Source organism: Meleagris gallopavo, chromosome 4 (genome assembly GCF_905368555.1).
Source record: "Meleagris gallopavo chromosome 4, MGAL_WU_HG_1.1, whole genome shotgun sequence".
Lineage (NCBI taxonomy): Eukaryota > Metazoa > Chordata > Aves > Galliformes > Phasianidae > Meleagris > Meleagris gallopavo.
In genome coordinates, this window is record NC_139407.1 from 38402349 (window position 1) to 38426037 (window position 23689).

At 38.1% G+C, this 23689-nt stretch overlaps 1 protein-coding gene across 18 annotated transcripts in view; it reads left to right on the forward strand.

The window, feature by feature from the left end:
- Positions 1-23689, forward strand: part of BMPR1B (bone morphogenetic protein receptor type 1B) — a 237409-nt gene that overhangs the window by 187566 nt on the left and 26154 nt on the right. For all 18 annotated transcript variants that reach the window (XM_085222936.1, XM_085222927.1, XM_019614786.3 and 15 more), the window contains one exon: positions 17376-17531. In XM_085222936.1, coding sequence (XP_085079062.1) covers positions 17389-17531 — 143 coding nt within the window. In that variant the 5' untranslated portion in view covers positions 17376-17388. The remainder of the gene's footprint in view (positions 1-17375; positions 17532-23689) is intronic.

Consider the following 23689-nt stretch of genomic DNA (forward strand, 5'->3'; position numbering starts at 1 on the left):
TATATAAGATTTGAATGTTTTGAGTCACTGCTGAATGCTGTTGAAATGCTTTGTGTCGGACAGTCACTACTATAGGGATTGGGCAGCAGTTATGGGAGTCTACATACAGAAGCATACATATTGCATACAAAATCTGTGATTCTGACCACTCATCCGTGCAAGACATTTCCTCCAGAAAGGTAAATATTATGCTTTCCTGCATACCAAGGTGGTATACTTAAAATGGCATAATTTAAGCATAATTTATAGTCTGCGTCACTTGTGCTTTTAAATGGGTATGAAAATGGGACAGGGTTATAAAGGCCGACAAAAAAAAAAGGGGGGGGGGGGTGGATGGTTTAGACAAATATTTTAGGAAGTGAGGAGAAAATAAGTGAGAGAAAGGGGAAAAGATCAGGATCCTCATCCAAGGATCCTTAGGAGAGAGAGGCTGGAAGAGTGATAAAGCTATAGAAGAAAATAGAAGAAAGGCAGTTGAGAGAGAGAGAGAGAGACCAAGAGGTTGTTAACTGGGGGAAAGGAGTTATTAGAAAGAAGCTTATTTGGTTTATTTAAAAGAAAGCTCTGTGAAGAAAACAACAACAAAAACAAAATCAAAAGATGAAAAGATAGAAGTGCTTAAAATGAGAAATTATGAAAGAAGACAGAGTAATTTGAACAGTAAAGTACAGGAACAGTGTTTTATTTTAAATGATTTAAAACAAGCATGACACTCAGATTTTCCTTGTCAGAGTGGTAAGACGAGCACAAGGAATTTTTCTGGCTTTGGCTGGTGCCACGTGGATATCAGCAGCACACATGCACTTTACAGTATTGTGAGTTTCTTCTCTCTGCAGTAGGGTCTGTAATTGGGCTGTCTGGAGGATGCAGTGGCTGTTTTTTTGCCTAGGGCTGTTCTAGATGTGCCATTCCTTTGGCTTGCTTCGTAAGCGTTCGCAGACAGTGATTTTCACTTAAGAAGTCACTTAATACATATCTTTCAAATGCATATGACGACAATGTTATACCTCAAATTTATGTTCATTGTTCACGTGTGACCACTGGCTTATTATAAGGACCACAGCTTTTGTACCTGCAATGCTGATATTTAAATTACCATGTTGAATATTAGCTGTATTACCAATATTGAATAATTTCAGTATTTCAGACATTTCATTTTCCCAGTAATTGTTTCAACACAGCTAAATTTTTGTTCCCCTTTTTTTGTTTTGCTTCCTTCTAAAGAATCCCTATCAGCTTGCAGTGAACTGGCCAAAATGTGTTTCTACATGGCTTGCCTCCTCCATGTCTTTCACGTGCGTTTCATTTTGCCTGTGTCCTTTTTTGTGGCAATCGCTATTGGGTACTTGCATGTTGAGCAGCAGGTAGAAGAATCAATGGGAATTAAGGCACTGTTTTTTTTACTGTTTTCCTTGGAGCAAGCAACTTACAGTCCAACTGGTTTTATCATTTCAGGATTGTTGTTAGACTGTCTTTAGAATAGGCATATGCACTCTGGCTGTCTCCTTTTTGTGGTTTGTTATCCTGTACTATATGTGGGATTTCAGGCTATTCCAGAAAATCTGGATATAGTGGGGAAAGAGGAAATCTCTATATGCTATCCTTGGGCCAATCCTTTAATAATGATTTTCATCTGCAAATGAGAAGCACTATTAAAGAATATTAATGTTTGGATCAATGATTCGCAGATGGGCAAGATGCATCACAGAGCATCTGGGATGAGGCTCAGTAACTAGGTAGTTTTCACCTTGGGAAGAGAATCTACTTTTTTAGCCTCATTGTTATCTTATGCTCCATTGCAATATACCTGTGTGCAAGCTAGTTCTTCTTTTTGATAGGCAAAAACATATTCAAATTTTTAAATGATTTTAATGGCAGTGGATACTCATGTTAAGAGAATTAAATTTGTGATCCTACTGAAGGCCAAAACGATTTGTCTAGGGATGAGTAGGAGGTCATTTCAGGAGCATGAAGAACCACAGGTCCAGGAGAACACCTGCTTTGGGAATACTGTCCAGCTAATTCACTTCAGTTTGCTTGCCAACTGGATGAGTCACCAATATAAATCTATCATACCCTGCTTGGAGAACAGTGCCTTTACTGTATATTTATTTATGGGAACATAACCTCTCTCTCTTAATCTCTGTGTCATAGTCTTTAGGACATTACTACCATATGATGAAACTGAATATTTTTATTGAATCTATTGTGTAGTGCCAATGGACCTGAATAGGAGAAGTAATATCAGAGGTAAAATAAAAGTTGTTTTTCTTCTTAGACAGGCATAAGGGAGTTCAATATTACTTGAAAAACAGCTTTGAACAATGCTGATAAAGAAGAGGTTTAATGAGGTTGGGGTTGTTTGTGGAAAATTAGTCTGCATTAGGGTAATATTCCTCCAGGGAGCGTTTATAATGCCTGCAGGAATGTGGAGGGGAGGGATAGGATTTCAGCACAACCTCACAAGATTTCAGCTGCCAACGCACTGTGCACCTGTGTGTTCCCCACTCTGACCCCTGGGCTGCCTTGAAAGGCACTGGCATCTGTAAGCACAAGGAAAGATCAGGTTTTTAATTGTTGTGACCAAAAGAAAAAAAACCAAGTCCTTCTTTTTCCTGACTTAGAACCCCTTGCATTTTATGTCTTTGTAAAGGATATTGGAAACTATTAGCAAACAGTGGTTTGGTGCCTTTTTTCTTTTTGATTCTATTAAATTATCTTAAAGATCTCATAGAGATACAGCCAAACAGGTGAATAGTATTCACTAAAAAAAAATAATAATAAAGGGTTAGTTGGCAAGACTCAGGAAAATAATTTCATACTCTGTTGCTTATCTGGGCAAGAATGTTCTCCCTAGCAAGTGTGGATTCAAGCATGACAGGTTCAGCGTTATCACGCTCTCAGAAGTCTTTGATAGCATCTGATTTTCAAATTGTAGCGATGCGGAGATGAACTTTAAATATTGTTCTACAAAGATTTTCACTTTATAATGCTATACTTCAACATTGATATCTCTGGTAGTAACTTGCGAACTCTGAGTGAATGTAATTTGCATCACTTGGAATTGACTGTTTTGTAATTACATTTTGATTTGTGTTCCTTTCTCGGATATTGCAGAGTGGTTGGGTTATACTGCTTATGAGCTTTCATGTCAGTAATTTTGTGGTAGAAAATTATGCTTATTAAATGCACACATTTTCCTTTTTGGAATTTAAAGTCGCTCAGTTTGGCATCTGTAGCTTATTTCTTGCAATCTTGTTAATTGAGTAGCTTCTCTGTTTATCTTCAAATGTAGATAAATGGCTTTCAGAGCAGTGTTTATAGCTTAATAGTTCCTGAAATAAGAGTCAACATTATCTCTGAGACTCTACCAGTCATAACTAATGATCCCTCTGCTTACACTGTTGAGCAAGTAAGGAGACACTGAACCCAGCCGAGAGCAAGGGCCCTGTGCTATGGGAGGATAGTTTGCATGTGATGGCGCCTAGCAGACAAGGCTTTCATGGCTCGCGAGTGTTAATTGGAAACCCAAATTTGTCCTCAGCCACCTCTAACCTCCTATCATTGAACTGTCCTACAAATACAGATTGTATTGTAACTTATCCCGCGGGTAAGTTAACAGCATGCAGCAGTCTTGTTTCTCTCATCATTTAAAATAAATAGTATCCCTTTGCTCTTAGATTTGCTTCAGTTTTGTCCATCAGAGCACATTTTGCCACATAAAATCTCTGCAGAAATTGGGGATATTTTTAATGTTCCAAACATCACTGGCAGTGAGCCTAAAGAAGGCATTATGTTGAGGGCCAGAGGAGGATGAGAAAATAATTTGGCAGCTGGCAATTACTACGTTTTGTGCTGTAGCATTTTTATGACATTTTAATGTATTAATGAAAGTAAAATGCCCTTTTCTTTCTTTCCCCATACATTTTCCTGACAATTCCCTTGGCATGGTTCCTAAATGTAGTAAAGTGGTAGTCTTTCCATTATGATAGAGTTAAGTGCATGCTTCAGGAGAAAAAAAAAAAAGAGGAAAAAAAGGAGTAGATTTAACACTCATAGGAAATGCTGTATAAATAATAAAGCAACAATGCCTCATGGCTTTGAGCATTACTGTTCTTCTATATTTCTGCCACCTTCTCCATATGATCTTTGACCTGAGTTCTTTTACTTGAAAAAGAGTATTTACTGTAAGTTGCAGATACTGGCAGTGTAAGGTGAATATCTGCTTGAAGAGTTCCAGCTGGGACAAGGTTCTAGTTTCAGGTAAGCAATCCAGCAGCAAGCTTTTGCTTGCTTTAGGTCAGTTTTTGCTGGTGACACGCAAAGCAGTCTCCATAATTAGTTCCTAGTCCCTACAGCTATCTAGTCCACTGTTTTGAAAAGCTAATTTAGTATAAAGATGTGTGTGACCAGTTGTAAAAGAAACTGCAAAATTTATTCCTACTTAAAGAAATTTTTATCAATCTTGCTTATTCTTCAGCTTCCATTTTCTTCACTTTTTTTTTTTAAATGTGCTCTGCACATTGTATTGAATATTCGTATGTAAAGATGTGTAGATAACAGAGTGAGGGCACTTGGCCTAGGATTTGAAAAATCACAGTTAAGTTCCTGTTCCTTTACACAGTGGTACAACCACTGAATTTTTTTGTCTTGATCTTTACTTGATTTCCAGCGTCAGGTAATTTGTTGTTTAACTCCGGTTCTTGGATTTGAGGAGCTTGGCCTGCTGGTTGAAGTTTCCCATCCCACTTTGTCCCACCTTCCCCTGTCAAAAAAGCTGGCTGACTTGCTCCAGGCTCCAGCTGAAGCAAAAATGAGCACTGTGCAGAGCTTTCTCCTTGTAAAGGCTGGGCTCACATGTGAAGTGGAACTGAGCTGTGGGCTAACCAGATGAATAAATCTGTGACCTGGGGGTCACCATTCCCTGGCTCTAAAATGAGATGTCACTTTGGAGTGTGTGTGGTAGCAGTAAAGGTGAGAGAGAAGGGCTGCTTTACGTAATTTTGGTTCATTTTGACTTACCACATTCAATATAAACCTTAGGAAATGTAAAGCAAATTGGCTTTTTAGTTGATCTCAGCATCTGAATGCATCCTCATTTTAGGAGAACTGTGAAAGTATGGAAAGTGAGACCAAAACATGGGTGATACCTCCTCCTTCTTCTCACATAGTTACCCTAGAAGATGGTAACAATAATAATTAAGAAAAAACACGAAATGACAAGACAAGGCAACAAGTGGGATGCCCTTGGAGGAGGGCAACAGGAGAAGTGTGATGGCTGTCAGGAGCACCACCAGGGACTCAAGGAATTTCACGCTGGAACATGTCCCGTCATTGCATTGACAGAGTATTGTAAGTCATGTGTCTTTTACATGTGGTGCTTGTGATCTCACTGGCAGAGATCAGTAGTCCTCTAAAGCAGAGTTGCAGTAGGAACACACAAAACAGGGTGGAGCAGGAAAGATTCAAATATTACCTCTGGTAACAGAGGGTTGTCTACAAGTATTGAGTAATTTGAAGAAAGTATAGTTAATGATGCTTTAAAAAAGAAAACAGAGTATTTATAAGGGTAATATATATATATATAATATATTTTAAAATGGAAATTTGAAGCCACTGGGCAATTTTGATGTTGATGTTGTATAAAGTCTTATTTCTTACCTTCTCTTCTATACATCAAATTGAATATTCAAATGCCTAAGTTTGATCGTCACATTAAGAATTGTACTGCTTTCATTCAACACTCTGACAAGGGAGCCCTTCTGTGCTAAATGAATTGAAAATCTGGATAGTTGCAGATCAGTTTTGAACACTTTCTCATAAGAGTATAGTTCTTCTAAAACATACATTTTAGCTAAATAAAATAAGCTTAATGTACTTATTTGGAAATAATCTCATTGGTAAACAAAAACAGCAGTAAACATTCAACAAGAAATCAGATACATAATTTTCCAGTACTCCAATTCCTGTTATTTTCATTAGTAGTTTGTAAACTTGGAATTAGATTAGGTAACGATGGAGTAGAAATTAAAGTATCATTTTGTGGAGAAAAACTTTTAAGTAGAAAATGCTGTGAGGACATTGTCAATGCAGCATCTACATGTTTGCAGCTTAATATCAAAAAGAATAAAGCTGATTAGAAACCCTAACTTTTGATCAACTATAACAATTATATATGAGCTTGGAAATGGTAGATGTTATGTGTTATATGGAGGAGGCGTAGGATAATAAATGACCAGGTTATCTGGAATAAATGTCTAATATAAGATTTCATTGTGTTGCAATCTAACTATATTCAATACTGTGACAATTTTTTTAAAAATTTAAATAAATAATACTGTTTTATAAAATGCCTTTGCACATCACAATTACAGGGTATTTTAAAAACTGGTTAATCTTGAAGACAAGCATCAGGACAATTGATTACTCTAAACTGTTGTGCCTCTACCTTGGAATTAAAAACTTCCCAAAATTTTTGCTATCTTTCCAACAAGGGACAAAATTTTCCTCCTCTTTGCACATAGTTTTTATTAAGTTTCCTATCTTGTTGTTGTTGTTGTTGTTATATGCTCTGAAAAGCTGTGTGTCATGGCAGAGATTTGAAGACCTCTTTGGTGGCTTTTTCTATTAAAAAAAAAAAATAGAAAATCCTTGGTTGTAGGCCATATCTTTTAATTAAACTATCATCTGCTCTCCGTCACTATTTTTTATTGTGCCTAAAAGGCACAGGAAACAGAGGAATCATCAAAACTTTCTCTTAGTTGTGCTGATTGGAAGCCTTGTGTTGATCTGGATACATGGGAGCCAGGGTACAGAGGTATATCCCTGGCACAAGCAGACACACTTTAAAGGGAGCTGGGGAGCAAAAGGGGAGTTCCAGTGTACGTTTCACATCCTAACCTTGGAAGCTGAGTGTAGCCATCTGGAAGTAGTTACAAATTCTGTATTGCTCAGTATCTCTATTTGTAATTCCAGGATTTTCTTTTTCTTTCACCTTTCTACTGTCATATCCTATGCAGCCTGAACAGTGCTTTGTACTTGGCTGAAATAACATTGTTTGCCAGCTTACAATCAAAGGGAGCGCTGAAGAAAACAGCTGAGCTCTATTAGGCAGGAGCAGCCTGGACTGAATTTCTTTGCTGCTGAATAACACACCACAGGTGCAGGATTAGCACAGCACACGGTGCTGTGTTTTCCTTACTGAGCTGTGTGCTGCCTCCTCACATGACTCTCATCTTTGGAGAATCTGGTGGTGATGTAGCATGCCCAAGGAAACTGCCTGTAAGTAGATGGCTTAGCTTTGCAGCTCACAAAGCACTTGTCTTTTTTTTTTTTCCTCCCTTCTTTTTCTTTCCCTATCTATTTTTTAAGATCACTTCAAGGAAACATTAAAAAAATAAAAATAAAAAGAGGGGCAGCCTGATGCTTGTTGTGCTTCTCACCGCCCTACGGCTGTGGTGTGTGGAGGCACTTAGGGTTTGGAACTCACCTCACACCCTTCTGGGAGGTCATACTGCAGGCTTCCTCAAATGCTTTGCAGGTGCTCTTTTATTAACGAGAGATGGTAAATCTCCAGAAAAAATACTGCAGCTAAAACAAAAGATTTCCCATTCTCCTTTTGGTAAGGAAGAAGAGAATTTTAGAAGACCTGATACTCGGTATTCATCCTGATTGTTTAAAATGTAATGTGCTTGAACATGCTTTCATATTAGTCTTTGCTTTTGAAGTTAATTTAAAAGTGCTTTAGTAATTTTATTAATGACCAATTTTGATGCCTGGGGTGTGTTTTGAATATGAACTACAGAGCTAGGACTGTGCTTAGCCTTAGCAATAGACACCTTTCTGTCTAATTTTAAAGCTACGATGGAAACGTATGTGTATGTCAATAACGTTTTGAAAAGTTGTATCTGTCCTATGCATCTTGAACACTGATTAATAGAAAAAATACCAAAATAAGAAACAACTGTATTTTCTTTTTTAAAGCTTGTTTCATTGCTGTTTTTGTGTGGCTGAGTGCTGAGAAAGACTAGTTTTACGTTTGTCCAGAATTTCTTTTTTCAAAATGTAGTCATACGGGTCTTAAAAACTTTTATTCAAGTAGCTATGCATGAGAGATACAAGTTATAAGGACATTTCCAATGAACTTTTGGTCCTTAGACATATCCATGTGCCTTTGTTAGAGAACAAGCCAGCCAAACCCTGTGTGGCTGACAGCACAATCCCTGTCTTCCAGAGGTGAGCGCTGGCTGACTGATGCTTTGGTAGCAGTGCCATCAGTGCCATGTGGCACACAAATTAGCTCAGCGTATGCTTCCAAGTGTTTAGGCAGGGAAATGCTTTTAGGCTGCTCAAATGCTTCAGCAAATCAATAGTACTTACATCTGTGGTTGGAACTGATTATCATCATTTCACACGTGCACTTAATTTTGGTTTGCAGTAGAGATGCTTTCCTCTTCCGTATTGTTTGAATTATTTGTTCTCTGTCAAAGTGAATAAATCAGTGGCACTTTCTGTTGCATCCAGCCATATCTGCAGAAAACAAGTTTTGTACCTTAGCCCTCCTTTCCACACACAAAGATTTTCTTCATTGCTCAAGCCCCCATTCATGCGTGTAGCTAAGCCAACAGCAGCAGCAGTCAATTCAGTTCGCTCTCTGTTTTGGCAGCTGAACAGTGTAGGAATTTATCCTGCCACTTGTTCAATTACTTCTAATATTGCCTGGCCTGGTGACTTGGCAGAGTAGCATTTGCCTCGGGGAGGAAAGTCTTGCAGATACTTCAGTGCTTCATTCAGCAGCATTGAGTTGGTTAGTGTGTAGTAACACATGTGATTTAGGGGTATTGGTGGCATTCACACATGAGAAATGATCAAAATGTACCATTGCTTACCCCAGATACCTATTAACCTGTCCTTCTGGCAGATGGATGGGCACTTCTGGGAAATCAGTGTGAAGTGGATGACTTGGGAAGCATTTGTGATGAGTTAATAAATAAAACAAGTTGAAAGAAAATCATATAGAATTATAATTCCATTTTCGGGACAGTTCTCTTCAGTTTTTTTATAAATGATCTGGATGCGGGATTTGAATGCAAAGTGAGTTTGCAGATGATACTAAATTGGGTGGAGCAGTTGTTGACTGCCTCAGGGGTAGAGAGGCCTTGAAGAGAGACTAATTAGAGGGCTGGGTGTTAGGGAAAAGGTTCTTTGCTTAAAGGGTAGTTGGGCTCTGGAACAGGCTCCTCAGTGCCAATGGTCCTGAGCTGACAGAGTTCAAGAAGTGTTTGGACAAAGCTCCCGGACACTGAGTTTGAATTTCGAGTGGTCCTGCATGGAGCCAGGTGTTGCACTCAATGATCCTTTTGGGTCCGTTCAAACTCAGGATATTCTGTAATACTGTAGGAATATTTAGTTTCAAAAAGTTGTTCAAGACCATCATCAAGTCCAGTCATCAGCCTGACCCACTGAGTTCCATCACTAAAACATTTTCATTAAAAATGCCATTAAAAATATCGCATGCTTATGCAATAAGATAGGTATATAACAGCTCTCTCTTATTCTTGTGAATTCTGCATTCTTTAATTTTCTAAGGGAAGTCAGAAGGAATAATTCGTATATGGTAAAGTTGAAACAGGAGCTTGGGAAGTACAAAGTAGGTTTCTCTTCATGCTGCTCTGAAGGTATGTCATATTTACTGAAGAACACCCAGAGCATGTCTGTCAGAAGGGCACTGGCTTCTGCGAGCATGGCATGGGCACATGCTCTTACACTTTAATGTACGGGTGCAGTCTTTGATGTTGGGATAGAAGGACAGGCTGATATTTTTATATTCCAGCCTCTGTATTCATCTTGACTGCTGGGAATGGTGATCTTGGGTCTCTTTTCTTTTGAAAAGGGAACACAAGTGGTGATGATTTAATAAATGTATCTAAGAAAGCCATGGGGTCAAGACTGTCTCTTGCTGGTTCTCTTAAATGCTTCTCATTGTATTAATGTCTCAATCAATCATAATATCATCTGAAAGAAGAAATAATGCTTGTCCATTGCAATCTTTGATGGCTTCTTAAAGATCAGATAGCAAAGCATAATTCAGTAGCATCAGATTGTATTGCTTCCTTTTTTATTTTTTCTTGCTAGTTCAGTGAAGTTTCAAGATTGCTTGCAGTGATGGTGGAATTCAGTGTTTGCTACTGGAAACTGCAAGCACATGAGAATTTGCAGTGTGAAAATATAAATAACTGGGTTTGGTCTGTGACAGGAATCTTCTTGTCTCTCTTTGCATGAAAAGCTGCTAGATGGAGGAGTGACACAAACTGAATGCTGCCTGTAGTTTGAAAGCTGTATTACATGTTTCACATCTCTGTATTTGAGCCTTCATTCCCAATTTTCATGAGATGATGCCCATAAATAGTAAACAGGGTTATGCAGCTGAGGGTTGGTTGGAGTAGTTTTATGAGTTTTGACTACATTAGCTAAACAGTTTCCCAAGATGTTCTTAAGGAAAAACTGAAAGAAAATTCTGGTTCATAAAAGGATGAGAGATGAAAACAATAGAAATTGTTTGTTTGTGTTTTTTGTTTGTTTGTGTTTTTTGTTTGTTTGTGTTTTTTGTTTGTTTGTTTTAAAAAGGAAAACCATGAGTTTGGTGGAGATATGAGGATATCATTTAACGTGCCTTTATAAACTATTATTCGTTACTTTAATATCCATTTAAAATTATCCTGTAAAGTAAATGTAGGCATTCAATATAAACCAAATTTATAAAAGAAGGAATATAAAGAAATGCCAGCTTAGTGAATTTGGATTTCTGAAGCTAGGCTGATGTGCATTGGAAATAAATATCTCTGATTATTTTTAGTACTTTAAAGGTACTGAACATTATTGGGAGGACAGAACAGACCTGCTCTAGCTGCACCTGCATTTCTTCTGATATTTTTTTTCAAGTGATGGTAATGTGTTATGACAAAATCACATGGGGGGTAAAGTCAAGTGAGTTAGTCATTCTAAGAATGAACTGTGGATCTCACCTTTGCATTTGTGAAATATCTGTCTTAGTGTTCTAGTTTTATTACCTGTTATCCTCATGTTTGCCTCAAACAGTAGTGCTTTTGTACAGATGCTTGTTCGTATTGAATTTGACAATAACACAATTCAGAAAAGCTTAATGATAGATCTAGTTCATGGAACCTGTAGTTTGGCTGTGTATAATGTGGTTCTAAAAGAGATCAGAAAAAAAGGAAGATATTTTGAGGATGATGTGAAATATTTTTTCATTCATATCCTCAAATATTAAAAAAGTGATTTAAGTTTAAAAAGCTGCTTCTTCTAAAGAAACATTTACAGATGGAACCAGATGATGATCAACAGTAGAACTCTGAGGTGTTTGATGGAGTTCTAGAAAATTACAGCAGCTATAGCTTAGATTTTTCTGTGTCAAGAAATCTACTTTGTGTGAACTTTCTTTTGGAAATTTGAAAAAATCTTCTTGTACTTTTCCCTCCCCTCCTCCCCCCCCATCTGTTGGTATAGTATCTTGAGTTATGAGAAGAGAGCCAATGGATTTTCATTTTTTCCAAATGAAAAATGAGACATTAGCTGTGGATAGCAGAAATGAGAGGAAACCTGGAAAAAGTAACACTCAATCAAACTGTGATGTAATGGCGGACAGCAAATTATATGGGAGTTTTCCATGGGTTATGACACCATAGAAGTCTTTGCATTTTTAAGTTGAAAGTAATATGACATGAATTTAAGTATTAATTTGGAGAGTCTTGTCACAGTGGTTTTGTCACAGCTTATTAGATTGCATGCTGGACTTAACTAATTTAGCTTATAACATGGAGTATGATCAAGAAGATTTAAACTTTTAGACTTTGTGGCAGAAGGATGCTTTTCTTGTTCAAATCAAATGCAGAAGCATTTTCTGAAAAATATTTTCTAAACTAGTACTAGATACTTTTTTTTTTAAAGATACTTTGATGGTTTAATGTTATATCTAACTGTAGTCCACTTATTTGCATCATGAGTAAACGCAAAAGCATCCCAAATTTTGAACCATAGAGATGAGAAATAGAGAAGTGAGAAGGTTCTCCATGCTTTGGTGTACAGCAGCTCCATCATGACTGTGGAATGAAGCAAATATACAAGATAAGCTCAACAGTGCTACTTTTCTGTCAGTATGGCAGCTTTCTGCAATGGATGAATGTCAGGGTAAAGATATTTTCAGCCATTGTTTGATGCCATCCTTACTTGGAGTTCATTAATGCCGTACAGTTGTCCACTGAAAAGCAAAACATGGTTGTTTTTATTTTTCTGGTGTTTTATGCCAGATTCTGTTCACTGTGGTTTTGGATCAAATGTACAGGTCTTGGTATGTGACTTTTCCTTGAATTTTATGCCAGCCTTGAATATCCAGTGAAGAGAAACTGTCATGATCCTTTTTTTCTTCTTTATTATTTGGCTGTTACCAATAAAAAATGCTTTACTTTTACCTCTTGACTAGTTTACACAGTGGATCAGGCTGACATAAGAAGTGTAATTTATTTCAGCTTCTTTAACCACGCTGTGTTTTCACTGCTGACTATTTGCCAAAAAATATCCCATGGAAATTCTTTTATCTGATGACTGTAAAGTGCAATGAGTTAGCAGTTAGTTATTTCCCTTTCTCTTAAAACATTTGTGTCAGTGGTGTAACACTGGCTTGGTGGGAAGTCATCAGGCTGTAGCTTATGATGTAGCGTGGGAAACTCCAACATAGTGTCGTATCATAGTTTCATATTTTAATAAAAGAATGATTTGATGAAAAGCCTGCTAAACATATAGGGCAATGCAGGCTATAGATAAAGTAAGCTTGTGGCTTAATGAAAATTCTATCAATTTGACTAACTTCGTTGCCACCTTCTAATCAAAGATAGATTTAGAAGATTTTCTTTAATTCTTATTCAAATGTTTTTGTGTATTTAATGTATATAATTTCCAGCACAAAGAAGCAGTTGAAAGGGCTCTTACATATCACACAAAGCTTCCTTGGTAAACCTCTGAATCAGCAAACAGCACACTGTCAGTGGATGCTGTAGTCAGCTGTTATTGGCATGGGAAAATATGAATGGATAGTACTCTGATTTTATGAGGCTTTGAATACTCTATGTAGAGAGAGGAGTGAAGACACTACTTTAATTTTTCTTTTCTTCTTCTTATACTAGTTTGTCCCTTAATATCTCTTTTAATAAGAAGCAAGTCTGACTTTTTCTCCTGGCAAAAAATATAGATGAGCTCCTTTTACACTGGATGGCTAGCACGTAAATCACATGGTTGTGGCACAGAAGTCAATCTGTCAAGGTAACTATTACTAATTATTCATCCTTAGGGAACTGTGTGGCTTAAGATTTGGACTCCAGTAACAGTACAGAGCTTTTCACCTCTTGCATTACTGGGTTTGTTGAATCGGAGTAGTGCCCAAAAGTCATTACCATCTGATGGCTGTGGGCCGGTGTGAAATGAGTTATTGGGCTTTATCCAGATTCTAGTGGAGGAATTCCTGTCCAAATCACATAACTATGGCTACAGTTGGCAAGGGCTGGAGTGCTTACTGGCAGCCAAAGCAGAGAGCTCTAGGACTGACTTCATGTCAGGAGATGCACTCCCTATATGAAACTTATGCTCTTACATGGGTAAATGCAAAGAAGCTAAAAGAGGTGGTTTTCATTTTGTGTGTAAGGTATCACAATCTTGTAGACTGCATTTAAAAAGTAAAATATGTCTCATTCTGACTGTTAATTCACTCAGGTTATGGAATTGGGGTATGCTTTTCTATCTTTAGAAAGAAGATAGCAAAACAAACTGAAAAACAGAAATGGTTTGACACATAGGAAGGGAGAATTCAATATTTAAAAGTGAAGTGTTAGTGATCTTTGATTACCATGAAGTCTAGGAGTGATGGGAATCAAAACAGAACATTTCTAAGAAGGTTTGGTTGTTGGCATGAGGGTTTAGACTAGATACTTCAGTCATTCCTGTAGTCACCCAGGCTTTACAGAAAAAAAGCAGGCATGCCTGGGCACACAACCTTCTTTTTCATTCATAAGAATGAGTCACAACACAGTTGAGTAGTTGTACAGATGAAAATCTTCTACAAACAGCACTCCCAATAGACTAAGAACTGTAGTGGACAACTGCCTGTTCTTGTGGTGGAAGGTACTTTGTACATCCTGGTGAAATTCTGAGGGCAAGCTGAGAAGATCAACTGAATTTGATGAAGAAGTACAGGTCTGCAGGTGACCTGTTGCTTGCATTAATGGCACTTGAATATAGCTCCCGGGGAGCACTTTCAAAGCCCAAAGGATTTCTAATTGCTAGACAGAGCCATGTCTGCATGATCAGCATGTGCTTGTTACAGCACAGCAGCAAAGGCAAGAATAACAGACCTAGCCATCCAAATTTTGTTTGACACCTGAAATAAGGAAGAACTTGTTATCAAACCATGGAAAGCTCATGTTGTGATGGGGTTCATCCTACACACTTTATATTTTAAGGGTGGGAAATTCTGATAATCTTTCTGCTCTGGAGTCAGGCAGGCATAGAATTCAAAAGACCAAACAGAAACTCAACTTTGACCAGGAGATTTCTTTAATGTAGGGTGAGACATCTGAATTTCAGAGGCAAGAGATCTGCTTTTTTTTTTTTTTTTTTTTTTTTTAAAGCTAGGTGTCTGAAAAATTAAGGCTTGGGTGGAACAGAGAATAGAGTGAGAAGGATTTTCTTTTAAGAATAAGAGTCTAAGAATATGAGATTCTTTTATTTGTGTTTGGTTGTATGCATTGGGCACTGAACTGCAATGATTTTCCACTAGTTTTGACCAGAGGCATGAGTTGAAAACAAAATCTTAGATTATCCCCTATTTTACACTCTTAGAAAATGTAGCTTTGAATGCCAGCTTGCCTAGTCCTGTGTTTTCTAGAAGGATACTACACCTCTAAACAACCACCTGTTGCTTCAATGTTACTTTAGATTTAAAATTTTAGTTCAGCAGCTCTTGTCTTTTATTTAAAAAATATTTAAAAAGTACAGAGAGGTCTAGGAATGTAAGCTGGTTACAGCAAGTTCTGCAGAAGCTCTTCTTGAGCTTATTCTTAATGAATGATGGACACAGACTGTATTGGGGTCTTATTGAAAAAGGATTTGACCTATCGTTATATGTATCATGAGGTAGACATTTAGTTATTTAGTCTCCTTCACATACTTGAATTTTTTTATTTTTTTTAAGTGAAATGCTTTCATTTTTTCACTCTTCCTTTGCTGAGGAAAGATCTCTAATGGAATTGTAGATGCTTGTAGAAAAAAACATAGAAATGTTACACGGAGCATAAGATTTCACTCAGTTACCTCATGAGTTAGCAGGTCACTTTGTTGCCTCACAAATTTGAAATTTGAAAATTCTTGACAGGAATATTAATAATATAATATTCCCCATTCACTGTAAGAATACAGGCAAGCTGCTGACTGAAAGAACTTATTTAATCTAAGCCTGCGACCCAGGAACCAAATCTCTGTTGCTGTTAATTTGTTGTACACAAGCTACATATAAAAATATCTTAAGTATGTTATGAGAAACAAAATGCTTTTTTGCATCATTTTCCTTAAACACTTTCTGTATTTTAAGTGATAGCAATGAGCAAATGATCCGACAAGTGAACCAAACCATTACATTCTAATTTTCTACTTTTTAGTAGTTATTAAAAGTATTAGTCTTCAACAGCCAGTTGCATCATGAAGGCAATATCTTGATGCTGAGCACAAGGATTACAAGCCCACAGTTTGTGTGTGCTTTGTAATGAGTTTTATGGTTTGGCTTTCAGAAAAGATGAGCTAATCAAAACCTCCAGTTGGTTTCAGTGGGATTTGTAGGTACTGAACAAATTTGATGATCAAGCTCTTTTTCATAGATGTTATAATTTGATCTGGTGAATGGTTGTAATTCACGTGTTGTCATAATATGGAAGGAGTGAAAGGGCGTAATCTTCAAAAAAATTGTTTAAATAATGCTGTTCTCACACAAAGCCTCATTTTCCTCAGTGAGAATTATATTCAGCTTTTTTCCCCAATTTGCTAGGGTATTCCCCAGTTTGCTCACTTGAAGATGAGAGCATATCTGCCAGCTGTTGCCAGTGCCTGTATGAGTGCAGACAATTCCTACCATGCCCTTTGCCTGCTCTTGCTCCAGCCTTATACTACCTTAGGATATTTCAGCCTGTTCTCAGTCCTTGCTTGCCATCCCAGCCCCAAAACAGCAACTTATTGCTATCCCCTCTGCCTGTTTGCCCACCCCTTCTTTCTCTAGGGAGTCAAGGAGGATGGAGTTTTCTTTCAGTCCACAATGTATCAGTCCTGGTGTTGGAAATTTGGGAAGGATTTCAATTAGAGACAAAGAAGCAGTCAACCAAAACAATAATAATAATGCCAATTGTTTCTGAAGATTTAACAGTAGATCAAGAATTTCAAGCCTGTTCTTCTACTACTCTGTTGGAGACAGCTGCTCATAAAAGACTCTTTAGTTCAAGATTCTTTACAAGGAAGCACCAGGAAAGTGAGAAACTACCTACTGAAGCTTTTCATGCTGATCTCATTTTTGTCTTTGAAAATTAAAATATTCATAAGCACTGAAAGCTGATATTTATGAGAAGAATTGGGGTAGAGGGAAGAACAAGTTGCTTAAGCAGCTCCTAACCCATCATCAGCATCTCCAGCTGTACTGCAACAGCCTCATGGAGATTCAGTATTCTGATTTTTTAGAAGTAATCATCTCCATGTATTTCTGTTCATTTTAGGGTGCATTCTTGCATTTTACTTTGTTTACAGTATTTTGGAAAAACATATGGAAAAACAAGGAAAATTTTTATAAGTAGCCTTTATACTGTTCAGTGACAGAAAGTTCTGTTGAACTTGAGAGAGCATCACTTTGTTAGATCTTTTCCGAATTATACATGTTCTGTCTTCAGAGCTGTAAATCCCAGTCAGTGTTACAGAGTTCAGTGGATGAAGATGTGTGCCAAGTAAAAGAAGAAACAAAGTGCAAAGGTGCAATCAAGGATCTGAGCTATGTAATGCAATAGAAGAAAAGCTGCACTGCACAGTATGTAAAGCCCAGCATATCTCTTATTTGCAACACTGGCAGCAGCTGAACTTGAACATCAGCACCTTTAATCTAAGGCCACTGAGGCTCAGGGAGCCTCAAACACCACAGACTTCTAAAGAAAATTCTTCTGTAGCAAATAACGGTTCAAATAACTCAAATTTTGATGAGAAGGAATACTTTAAAGCCTCCATTTCATGTCTTGCAACCCTGCCTAAATATTTTTTCCTCTTCCTTGATTTCTTGCTAGTTTCCTGGACAAGATGCCCTTGCTAAGCTCCAGCAAGTTGAGCATGGAGAGCAGAAAAGAAGATGGTGAGGGGACAGCACCTGCCCCTCCACAGAAGAAGCTGTCATGTCAGTGCCACCACCATTGTCCTGAGGACTCAGTCAACAGCACCTGCAGGTTCGTGGTAAAACATAAGAAAACCTGTTTGTGATGGTTCTGCAGTCTCAAGTTGGGTGTTAGTTCTTGTTTGAGCAGTAATCGCTAAAGGAGTTGTTTAGAAATCAGCTGTTTTTTTTTTTTTTTTACCTAGAGTCAGCTACACATCTGTATTTTCTTGTTATAGTATTTACATATTTCAAGTTTTAGATAAATACTTATATTAATTCTTTTTATATATGATATATTCTGAATGTAGTAGTTTGTTTTTAAAGGGTGTATGTGATTGATGAGAGGAGACTTACTGGAAATATATTGAAGTGTCTATAAATGCTCATAAATTTATAATCAATCTTCATAAAGCACCATTTATCATAAGAAACCTACTCTTTTGTATGTGTTTTTACAGAAGTGTTTTGTAGGTTGATAAGACATCTTGTTTCATGGTAGAAGTCTTCTTCTCTTGAGGTGAAGTGTTAAATACTTTTTTTTATGGTAACTGTACTCTTATGGTCTTTCGGCAGGCACTGGTTAGAGTACTGTAAACTTATTTGGGTTGGATTCTGCTTTTTCCCAGAGGTCCTAACCCCCTAAGGTGGACATATCCTGCTGTGCCTTGGAGGCTCAGCACTGGCACTGCCTGATACAGCAGAGTGGACCAGTGGTACCTGCAGTGGAAGCACACTGCTCTTCCCCCAATCTGACTCTTTCCACAGGGTGCTCCTGCAGCAAACACATGAACTATTGCTGCTGAATTAGGGTGCTGATCTAACACCCCTCTTGGCTTGAGATGAATGCACAGTTTGTATTTGCAACCATGTAGGGGTGAACTCTTCATTGGCTTCACATGAATATCAACTTTTTATTCTGCTTACTTAAAAACTAGTAAAATACTGGAGATACTGCCTGCTCTAGACTACTGGAGTTGTGCAACTGCAGGAAGCATCAAAGCAGGACACAGATACGAGCCCACCTGGATGAGCCAGTTGTGTATGCAGTTATGTTTGAGGTGAGCCTGTCTAACGCTGTGTCAGTGCTGGCTAGATCTTCCAGGCAGCACGTTAAGAAGATAGACGAGGAAAAACCCAATGTTGTTAAAGAGAAATTGCTGTTTCTTGGGATTTTATGAGTGTTGTTCTGTAGCTTGACTTGGTTCAGTTCAGCCTGCAGTTTCACACTGAGGTGTATCACAGTTTTTGATGACAGCTGTAAATACTACTTCCCCCTTTCAACTTCTTTCTTCAAACCCATATATAGCTAGAAATCAGACCTAACTGTTCTCAAGTGGCAGTCCATTTAAAAAAAGCTATAAAAATTCCCTCTGAAATCAGTTTTCCTGTTCCTGCCCATCAAGAGCCATTGCTTTCACACGTACTGCCTTGCATGCATCAACAGGAAAGATGCAGAAGACTTGAATCCATTAACTGTGAAGCACAAGAGGACCCATGTTAAGAAACTGACTCATTGAATGATTTATACTCCAACTTTGGGTACACTGTTGCATATTTTATCCACTTTTTCCCATCCTGTGCTGTTACCTGAGCACTATCCAATTTGCCCAATGAACAACAATATAGTGGCTGAAGAGTTTAGAGAAATTTTAAATTAAAAATGTAGATTATTTGAAATTAAATACCCTACCTTTGTGGTTTATCAGCAGTAATCTTTTTCAGGATAGTGATCGTGGCCATAGCTCTCCTTACCTTGATATGAGAGCTGCAGTGAGGTCAAAGGACAACAAAGCATACAACATGCCTTGTCTTCTCTGCACCTGCTTAACTGTGTCAATCTTTTGCTTCTTAAATTCCTTATGCTTAGCTGGAATTAAGGATGAAAAGTGAAAAGGGACCTTACAGTGACAAGGAAGTTCTAAGCCTAACATTCCAGTATCTGGCTTTCAAAAGATTTGGCCAAGCCCAGTCAGGTGAGCAGGAATTATGAGTTTCCCCATGCTTTGAGATATTTCTACTAGTCAGCCTGTAACTGTCATGCTTCGTGCTAGCCTGAACGACTATTGGCACAGTTTGAAAGCACTCAGGAATTTTCATTTAACTTCACTCTAAAGAAAATTACACCGTATTGAAATTCAAATATTATTGATTGTGCTTTGTTTGTCTGAAGAATAAATAAACTGTTCCAGATTAAAAGTTATTGCATTAATTATCATCTTCCCTCAGATATAGTCACTAAAAGCTTTCAATATTTGATAAGAATTGAACCCTGTTGGCATCTCTGTCAGTCTGTTAAGATTTGAGCTGTACTGGAGTCTGCAGGGCTCTGAGCTACATTGATTCAGAGCATCATGCACTGTTACTACTGAGGCTTCCACGAGAGCAGAGGAGCTTTTTGTGTGCCCAGGAGCAAGGAGGGCTCCCAGAGTTCAGTGGAAAAGCAGTTCCAACTGTGGCTAAATTAGAAGCCCTGGAATAAAAGAGGCAGTTCCACCACAGTCGCTAATAGAAATCTCTTATAAATAGCAGTCTGCAATCCCTGCTGAAGTTTTTGGTCTGCTACCACAAATATTTATCTATCAGGACACACATACTGAGCAGATAACTAGTAGCCTGAATGTTTATGTAAAAGTGAGGACATCTGGTGGCCATTTAAAGTTCTCTCTGTAATTGTATTGTTTTTAAATTTGAAATAAATATTCTTAAGCCACGTCCGTGTCAGGTCTTTGACCAGCCTTCCGTGTTTCTACACAGAATTAACCTTTCTCTGTATTTTTTCAACTTACGTGCAATAGTCCTCTAGGAAACTATCAATGATACCCACAGCTGCAAGTGCACATTATTTTATCAACAACAAATCAATAGCTCTAGCTTGAAGAGCGTTCTTTAAAATGGATCAATCTATGAGCACATTAAGTTTTGAAAGACTCATTAGAAGGACATTTCATCAAGAGTCAGTAGTGGGGAGTGGTGAAAGGATACTGCTGTGTGTGGTAGACCAAACCAGGAGCAGAGGGTGATACCCTAGCTGTTACCTTACCCACTAACACCCTGTCCCCCTCAGTGTACCTAAACACAACTGGCAGATCTAGGTCTACTGATAGCTGTGCCAAGGGGCCAGCTAGTTCCAGGCTGGAGCAGCAGGAGAGGGAAGTAGAGGTAGGCACTCTCTCATCATAGCTTGGAAGGGATGTAGTGCTTAAGACTGAGGTCAAGCAGAGCTTCTCGGCAGAATGTGTGGTTGGGTGGTGTGAGGGTACCACTCAGGTAATTAAAGCTCATTAGTGTACTTGAGGCCCTGATGATTAAGGTCTTTGTAAAAGTTTCATGGTTCTTTGCTTGTAAAGGGCGTGCTAACCTGTGGTGTGTTGGAACTTCATTCTTTTGAACATCTGTGCAGTCCATAAAAGGCTTTCAATAAAGAAGCTCAGAGCTGCTTTGAAACAACCAGGACCTCATTTTACGGTTTCATTTTAAGTTTTGTATGGGCAAAATGAGTGTGTGGGCAGTTGTGTCTAGTCAAAATTAGTTGCATATTTTTAAAAGTATTGTTAGATTTAATTGGCTATCAGTGTAATGGGATTGCAATAAAGGCAGAGCTGATTAGGTTCTCAGTTGCATTCTCTTTACATTCATAAATAAATGCTGACAGTTTTAGGAATCAGGGTGATAGAATTTAATTTCTTATGGTTTCTGCCCAACTGTGTCTTAAGGTAGCATTGGTTATCTAATGCAATAAAATAATTAAGTTGCTTTTTCAGCATTACCAGGGGTGATAATTCACCTGACTGATTTTATTTTCATTTTCATGTTCTCTGGATAATGGGATTGAATTTTCTATGTAATTTGATATGTAGAGGATTTAACAGTGGGCCGAAGCACTGAGTTCAAACACCTTTTCTTTTAGTCACTTTCAATTTTTAGTGTAAAATTAAACACTTCCTAATCAGGGAGCTGATTAGATGAGATGTCGCATGTTAGCTTAATTTTATTTTTTAATGTAAGCCTTTACACAGGGCTGCACAGGAGGCAAATAAGTCTGTTTTGATGGGTAAAATCAATAGTGAACAACCCTTGCAAGCTCCACTCTTTTCTTCTTTTCCCCTTCAGCCTTATGTCCCATATATGGCTCAGCAGATGACTTCTCCCTGAGTGCTCAAATCAAGGTCCAGATCTCCATCCCACCCTTTTGAACCATGCTTCAGAAACTGCTTGTTCTTAGTTTTGCTTAGAGGCTTCCTGTATCAGTTTTTAATATATGCCTTATGCTAAACAGTAATGCAGATCCAATTTCCCTGTACAGAGACCTGTTGCATTACTTGGTGTTATGGTGTTGAAGTAGTTAAGATTTCCCTTGCATATTGAATTTACTTAAACCAAGAAAACATTCGAAAATAGCAAGTACCCACGTTGAAGTTGCCCTACCGTTAAAAAGGAGAGTACATCATGCAAATTAAACTGTACTGTAGTCTTAAAACCAAGTAAAATAAATTATTTGGCCAGTGTTTAAATTTTTTACACAAAAGAAAGAAAAGGAAAAAATAAAGGGGAAAGGGAATAGAGAAAAGTATGTAGCTGTATGTTGATAGTTTCCTTCTTTATAGTTCTCACATTTACTGAAACGGATTTTGCACATAAGTGAAAGGTACTGGAGGGACCTGGTGAACGTGCAGAGAGGTACCCATGCTTGATGCTACTGCCATATCCAAGCTTATGCTACTAGATCTGTTAGACTTGTCAAATCTCACATACTTAGCATGTAGCCTGGATAGTCTGGCATTGTGTCTTGAATTCTGCATTGTGACTCACGTATCATGGAAAACTGTGGTCTGATTTGTGATAAGAGCAATGTGCGGCACATCTGATAGGCTGAGTCATGTCTGGGAAGATCATACAGAGATAATATTGATGGATTGATGTATATTGGAAATAGAATATATGGGAAGATATTCTGCTAGGATATGTTGGGTATCTTCCCCTCCATGCTCTCTGTGTAAGATAGTAAAGTTGTCACTGAACACCCTGATGATCTTACTCTCTTCATCATCGTATTGCTTTCAGTGTGATGCCAAAGGGTATGACACATAGCAGAACATGGTAGGACCAGCATCACTATTTGAAAGACTAGTGGGGCCAGGAACTTTGTCTTCCTGTGGGCCATCTTCTATGCTTTGTCACGTCTGTATGTCTCTGATTGCCTTTGGAGTAGCTGTGCAAATGTGAAGGTGCATCTGGCTCAACAATTGTGTAATGCTCTCCTTCCCACATGGTTTCACGTTACGTCCCTGATGCACAGCCACTGTTATTTCTTCTGGAGAATTAGCCTGTACTGAGCACATTCAGGGGGCTCTTTGTTTTATGGATGATATCCAAAGACACTGTTTTGCTGAATTTGGCCTTCGGCATCTTCCTTAAGTGAATGATATGACAAAATAGGTGAAATAGATGCAAACTGAGAGTCAGCCGGCCAATTTTTGAGTTAGATCATTTCATCCAATCTTTATAGAAGTATATGGACTTTCACTTTCTGGAGATTGTGTAATAACAGTTTTTAATCATTTTTTAAAAACAGCACAGAAGTTTGCCATGTTCCCTAGGATGAAAATGAAAAGATGGTGTAGTTCTTTCTGATATCAAAACCAGGATATCAAAATGGGGAGGAGGGGAAAAAAATATAACACCCATATGGACTCAATTGCAAATGGAATTAAATGTAAGGACTCTTTTCACCAAGTTTTTTAACCCATCTGCTTGTCATAGCACCAAATCACATGAAGGAACGATGTTGCTTTTCCAAGTTATATATTGCCATGTCTGAGTGCATATAGAAAGCAGGACAGGAAATCTTCAACAGGCAAGTTTTGGTAGCTAAGGTATTGCATCTTCTGTGACCAATGGCTGTCGGCCAGTAAGGACATCTGTGTGAGCAGCTGCAGAACTGTTGGCCTCTGTTCCTCTCTTCTGACATTTAGTAAAGCTCTTGGTTAAGATCACCTCTTTTGCTCAGGTAATCTGTAATTGTAGCAGCACCTTCTATATCACTGCCTACCAGTGTTTGTGCTACAAACTCCCTCTGTTTCCATGGCATTTGTCTTGGCTGTGAAAGTTCACTCTTGGCAAATGTGCGACATACCAAATCTGTGCTTATTAGCAATCACATCCAACTTGCATTCAATTGCTCTCCTGCATCGCACCTTAAGAAGCTGATGCTTTAGTGAAGGAGGTTAG